Source organism: Amphibalanus amphitrite, unplaced genomic scaffold, assembly GCF_019059575.1.
Source record: "Amphibalanus amphitrite isolate SeventyFive unplaced genomic scaffold, NRLGWU_Aamphi_draft 000027F_arrow, whole genome shotgun sequence".
In the NCBI taxonomy this organism is placed as follows: Eukaryota; Metazoa; Arthropoda; class Thecostraca; order Balanomorpha; family Balanidae; genus Amphibalanus; species Amphibalanus amphitrite.
In genome coordinates this window covers 1182211-1188901 of record NW_024881523.1, presented here as the reverse complement: position 1 = coordinate 1188901, position 6691 = coordinate 1182211, and the positions used below count along the sequence as shown (strand labels likewise).

General features: G+C 52.0%; 1 protein-coding gene across 1 annotated transcript; it reads left to right on the top strand.

The window, feature by feature from the left end:
• Positions 1–1914: 1914 nt before the first annotated feature.
• LOC122364514 lies at positions 1915–6691 on the top strand. Its single transcript, XM_043334950.1, has 7 exons — positions 1915–2004; positions 2412–2531; positions 2799–2909; positions 3208–3328; positions 3649–3771; positions 4161–4606; positions 5670–6691. Exons 2-7 carry the CDS (start codon positions 2457–2459, stop codon positions 5868–5870), a joined length of 1077 nt encoding a protein of 358 aa, XP_043190885.1. The 5' UTR covers positions 1915–2004; positions 2412–2456; the 3' UTR covers positions 5871–6691.

The window sequence follows — 6691 nt, the reverse complement described above, 5'->3', positions numbered from 1 at the left end:
TGTAATTAATTGCTGTTGCGCATACGCACTGTCGCAAAAGGCTACTCTTACTCCAACGACACCGTGGTAGTTCCGTGCCACAGCTCTGCGTTTATTTTGTTTTGTTATGCATGATACTCTTGCCGTTAGCAATAATATCACGCTAAACTTCCTCACAAATTTGTAACATTAGAGTTTTAATTAATGAATAATGCCGAACGATTCGCATCCAGAGACACGAGGTAGGTACCGTCTGCCGTCAACGTCATAGTCAGGGTAGTGAACATTGCGGCACAGCATAACAGATAACTGCAGGCGCTTAACTTTTTACTACTGCCATCCAGGCACGAGAGGTGAGTCTCTGAGCACTGCGGTACAGCATAACTGCAGGCGTTTTACTGCTGCCATCTAGGGGCGTGAGTTGGAGGCTCTGTGTGCTGCGGCACAGCATGACCACAGGCGTTTCACTCCTGCCATCTAGGGGCGTCAGTTGAAAGCTCTGAGCACTGCGGCACAGCATAACTGCAGGCGTTTTACTACTGCCATCTAGGGGCGGAATGGGAAAGCTTTGTGCATTGCGGCACAGTATAACTGCAGGCGTTTCACTCCTGCCATCTAGGGGCGTCAGTTGAAAGCTCTGAGCGCTGCGGCACAGTATAACTGCAGGCGTTTTACTACTGCCATCTAGGGGCGGAATGGGAAAGCTTTGTGCATTGCGGCACAGTATAACTGCAGGCGTTTTACTGCTGCCATCTAGGGGCATCAGTTGAAGGCGTCTGAGCACTGCGACTGCCGCAGTGCGGCACAGCATAACTGCAGGCGTTTTACTACTGCCATCTAGGGGCGGAATGGGAAAGCTTTGTGCATTGCGGCACAGTATAACTGCAGGCGTTTTACTGCTGCCATCTAGGGGCATCAGTTGAAGGCGTCTGAGCACTGCGGCTGTCGCAGTGCGGCACAGCATAACTGCAGGCGTTTTACTACTGCCATCTAGGGGAGGAATGGGAAAGCTTTGTGCGTTGCGGCACAGTATAACTGCAGGCGTTTTACTGCTGCCATCTAGGGGCGGCAGTTGAAGGCGTCTGAGCACTGCGGCTGAGTGCGGCACAGCATAACTGCATGCGTTTTACTGCTCAGCCATCTGGGGCATTAGTTGAGGGCTCTGTGCGCTGCGGCACAGCATAAAGCAGGCGTTTTACTACTGCCACCTAGGAGCGCTAGTTGAAGACTCTGAGCACGCGCTGCGACACAGCATGATTGCAGGCGAATTAAAAAAGTAGGTTCTGGGGAATTCACCATCATCTGCTTCTTTCGCTGAAAACGTTCGTCCAAGCAGCAAAATCGCCTTTTTTCGACAAAATCTAATTTCGAGCGCAGTATTGTCAATCAAACAGGTGCAGTGCATGACGCTGAGCCATGCAGCGTTAACTCCGACACCGGAGTCCGAGTCGGTAAGATATTGGTGACTCCGACTCCGACTCCGACTCTTGGCAGAACTGTGTACTCCGACCGACTCCGACTCTGACTCCCCAGCCCTGCTTATGAGTTATTGAATTGATGTCTGATGAGGATTAGGTATTATTTTTAGGGGCATTGCTTTACTTGTGGTTTCGCTATACAAATAATGTAATATCTACACACATCAACTGATCTAGATTTCCCTCCATCGTATTACACTTAATGTACGCTGCTGACTGCACTCAAAAGTCATTACTCATCTCGTCTAAACAGCTACTCCACGTTCGCCCTCAAAACTATTTGCCTTTGTGCGTGAGTTAAAACATCTAGCGCGAGCACCACTGGTCAGATGGCTCGGGCAGCTGTGTGGATATAGGTATAACATTGGAGAAGGATGGCCTTCGTCTGCGGCCGGGAGACGGATCGATAACTGGTGGTGTATGGTGGGAGGGAACAGGGAGGGAGGGAGGGGTGAGTCGCCGCACCTGTGCGGTGGAGCTGAGGTGACACAGCGCGGCACCGTCCTGCCGAGACCGGTCGCCAGACATCAGGACTGCTCTGAAGGCGGTGAGTTTGCCAAGCTGGCCCACTGCACTGGCCGAGACGTTCATTTTTTTTTTACACAAAGCGATATCTGCATTCCACACGCTTATTTTTTCTGCAGAAGGCTAAAATCCTTTTAACCGATGTCCCGACGGAGTACGATCTACTTTCTAAGACACGACTGTTTCTGAATCTATCTATCATTTAGTCCATTTCCTATGGCTTGGACTAACGAAAGTTACGAATTCCGAGTTATGGCTTGGAGTTCCGATTCGAAAGCACGTAGGTATAGTTGCATCTACGGATTCGACTTTCGGATGGCTGATGCGTTATGTCGCGTTTCCACACACTGTAACGAGTGACATGCATATGCACAATGCACATACACATATACGCCGTGAGCCGACCCGGCATTTGCTAATGCTCGACAGCCCAGTCGCCCTCGCCAGCCGCCCGAGCCACTCAGAGACGGTGCCATGTGCCAGTGCTCGTTGACGTGCCACGACCTCAGCCTCTGGCACCTGGAGCCCTGGCGCTTCGTCACCACAAGTGTAAGTGCGCCCGACCTTGTCCCAGCCTTAGCAATTAAACCACAAAACGCAAGTCCTATTGTTTCGTCACTCACAGGGTTGGCGAATAGCGCACCCGCTGACCGGTATTACATTCATTCCGGTAGTCCTTTTCAATTTGTACCCATGGGTCATTTCATGCTCAGTCATGTTAGGTACTTGGCAGAAGGCATTCGTGTAATGCCTTCCTAGTAAATGTGAATGCGATTAATGTGAGTTCTGAGGCCCGGCTCGGCCGCGTTGTTACAGTGGCAGTACCCCAGTCGCCGCCATTACAGCTACGTCTGTTACCGGATCACGGTCGCCTTGTTCTTCTTCGTCTGGACAATTATCGACATGGCCACCTATGGACCGGGACCGGTACGTGGCCGATGACCGAGGTACCGAGGCAATATACCTATAGCCCGACCCGCTCGTCATGGAAGATACTGACATTGTAGGTACGGCTGAGCTGACACAGAAGATACCGATGGCGTACCGTTTACCGGTACAGATACAAATTAACCGACAAGAATAACTAAACTTTTCCTTAGAGAACAAAGCTCGGAGAGTGAGAGAAGAAATTAAAAAATCAAATATTAATTCCCTTCATTGACCAAGTACAGTTTGTTGATATCACTTTGTCTCTGTCTGTTTACGTTTGTGTGTACCTTTGCAGAAGTCTCGCTGGATGATCCACATCACCAACTGGAGCAAGCTGCTGATGCTGATCGAGGTGGTGCTACAGGCGTCTCTGACGGCCCACTTTCAGCTGTGGAAGCTACGGCGCCGCCCACCTGGTCAGTGGCGCTCATTAGAGCCGCGACTATCGAATGACACCGTTCGCTTGATAAAGCATTGGGCCACATCGGCCAATCATCGGCCAAAAGCACATCAATTTAGGCATTGCTGATCGCATTTCTTGACAATGATTCTATGGGAAAGTTTGATACACAAGAAAATAAATCGGCTCTGTTACGGGTATCATAGTAACATAGGACCATAGGACATCCAACGCAACGGCTCCCTTATGCCGATTGTATCGTACCAAGGAGCCGGTCCCTTGGAGCTGATGCCCGTCTATCTCACGCCCTTTTCCCCATGCTCACTACTCTTCTAGGGACACCGGCGGTGCACCAGGTCAGCTTCAACCCCCTGCTGCGATTCTTCTACGCCGCCGAGTGGCTCTTCACGTCCGTCAGTGGTGTGTTTGCCATTGTGACTGTGTTCGTCTCTTTTCTCGGTAAGTAGTTGCAAGGAAATGCGAGTTTTTTATGTTAATCGATTTGGTAAGTAGCCGCGAGGATATACGAATTATTAATGTTAACCGATGTAGATAAAAAGTTTACGGTGGTGTATTCAATCTACCGAAACTAAACCCTCAACGCAATGTACGAGATTAAGCAGAGAGTACGCATGGGAAGCCGCAAACGTTGACTGGCGATCAGTACCTACCTGAGCAGTGAGCCGCATCTCCGGTGACTGAAGCGCCGCCTCGAGGATCGATGTGTAAAACAAATGAATAAGCAGCAAGATAATGCATCTTAATTGCCGAACGGCTCAAAATTCACTCATTATCTCCATAGTTATACACTACTCCCGTACTAATTGGCGTTCTCAAACTGTTCGCAGCGAATAACGGCGGCGCGTTCGGGACTGCGCGCTACTTCACTGGGCTGCTGTACGTAATCGCCGATCATCTGCTGCACAACCAGCCCAAGCACATGCTGCACGTCTTCTACGCGCTGTTCCTGCACGTGCTGTACATAGTGTTTGAGGCGGTGTACGTGCTGGCGGGCGGCACCACGCCGAGCGGCTCGTCGGTGATCGACGGTCTGGACTGGAGCCGTCCGGAGACGGCCGGCTACGTCAGCCTGTCGGTGGTGCTGGTGCTGGCGGCGCACGGCGGCCTCTGGCTGCTGGCGCGGCTCCGCGAGCTGCTCTACAGCTGCGTCAGCGCTGACCACGCCATCAAACTGCCGCTGACCGGCGGCGCGGACAGTCAGCAGGCGCTGGCGCCGCCCTACGGAGCCACCAGACACGACCCGGAGGGCGGCAACATCAGCCCGGCGCCCGAGGTCAGTGTGGATACCATAAACCCAAACATTCAGCCCGGTGCCTGAGGTCAGTCCCGATAACACGAACCTACCAGCTCAGGGCGGCAACATCAGCCTGGTGCCTGAAGTCAGTCCCGATAACTTGAACACGAATATTTAGTCATGGCCCCAACGCCGGTGACTATATTACCAGTATAGCGCCTTTTGGGGCGACTAACGGAGCGAGCGAGGGGGTGAGCCTTGCACGTGCGAAATTTCGAGGGGGTACCTCCAACTGACTTGTGCACGGCACCCTACTAACCGGTCTCTAGCGATGTGCCAAATTTGAGCGCAATCGGCCCAGCCGTTCTCGAGATCTGGAAGCGGCACCCTGCACGTGCGCACGTGCAAAATGGGTCCCAACTGACATGTGCACGGCACCCTACTAACTGGTCCCTAACCGTGTACCAAATTTGAGCGCCATCGGTCCAGCCGTTCTCGAGATCTGGAAACGACCCTTGCACGTGCGCACGTGCAGCAGCACCCCAACTCTGGCACATGGATATGCAGTGCCTAGTGGGTGCCTACCTACATGCCAACTTTCAGCGCAATCGGCCAAGTAGTTACCGAGATATTGCAACAATTACAAAACGGACACCTCTTCGTTTTGCACGTGGCACGTGCATAAGGGGTCACCCACATGCATCGGGAGTAGTCCAATACTTGGTAGAAGGAATGAAGCTACCCTACAAAAATTACCCCATGTAAATCGGTCAAGTGGTTGCTGAGATATAAGCCTCGCAAAAGCGTCCGCACGGCCGGCCGGCCGGCCGGCCGCTCATACTCAGAAATTTCCGTTAATCTAAGGAAAGACTACGCTCGCTTCGCTCGCTCCGTAATAACCATGGCATTAAATTCGACGCTCGACATTAGTGCTTGCATCACATGCTCAGTACTCAATGCGCCACGTTTATCGCCACGTTACCTATATATGCATTCCGACGACCAAAATTTTGCGTCCTTATACGCATGGGTAAATTCAGTCCCAAGGTTGAGACGGTTCCCGTAAGTAAGTACATATAACCCCGTTCTGCTGTCATTTCAGTCCTATAACGGTGGTGGAAGCTCGGAGCCGGTCAAAGTCACCGGAGAGCCCTCAGAGTCCGGTGGACACAGCCCTGCCTCTCACCAGCCGTCACGCTCTGCTGACCATGGCGGCCACCCGAGCTCCGACAGCCGAGCGCCCGAGACAGGCTGGAGGGAGGGAGTTCCCGTGTCACCCGAAGGCTCGCAGCAGCCGCACTGAAACCACCGACAGGCCCTTGGGGAAATATTTGAATCTGACGCATGTTGGAAAATGACCACAGTGACGGAGCAAAAACGGTACGGGATTTGGAGAAGACGTGTAGGCTATACGATGGACTCATCTGATCAGATGCACAAGGCTAAGATAGCAAAAAAGGTCCCGACTCCCGACCGCTTCCTGCCTTTTTCCACCGCCGTTCGCCTCAATGAAACACCAACACAAGTAGTACACAAACCTTGCGGGCACTAACGGGAGTGGGACTCGAGGCTTAGCGATAGGTATGCCTAATGCCTTAACATTGTTTATTGGCCATTGACCATACTGACTATTCCGAGACGTCAGCTGCGAGGAATGTCTTCGTTATTGCCGTGTGGACTGGGAATTCTTCCAATTTCCATTTTCCTTTCATCCCATTTTTTTTTGTGTGTGTACCCTCACGGCTCACCTACGGGACTGTGTTGATGTGCAGGACAGGCATTTTGTGGTCTTTGGCCCAACTAGCTCGACTAACGCGATGTCGTACGATACCATGCACGTTTAGTTTCTGTGCTAGCATTTGGGAGCACAAAGGATTAGCCTATCAATCTCGGGCAGCCAGGAAGGTAAAAGGAAAGGAAGGCCGCACACCGTCTCTGACTTGTACGTTACCTACGTAACCATAAACCAACAGGCAACAGAGCGGAGCGTTTGCCGTTGCCCGTTTTAGCGCGACTGGAGTTGGACTACGGAATTACGTGATACGCAGTTATGCACTGCTACGCCCCAGTTTCGCTTCACTTTCTGAGACACCAAATAGCCTGTTGTTATCGCTTGAGAAAACA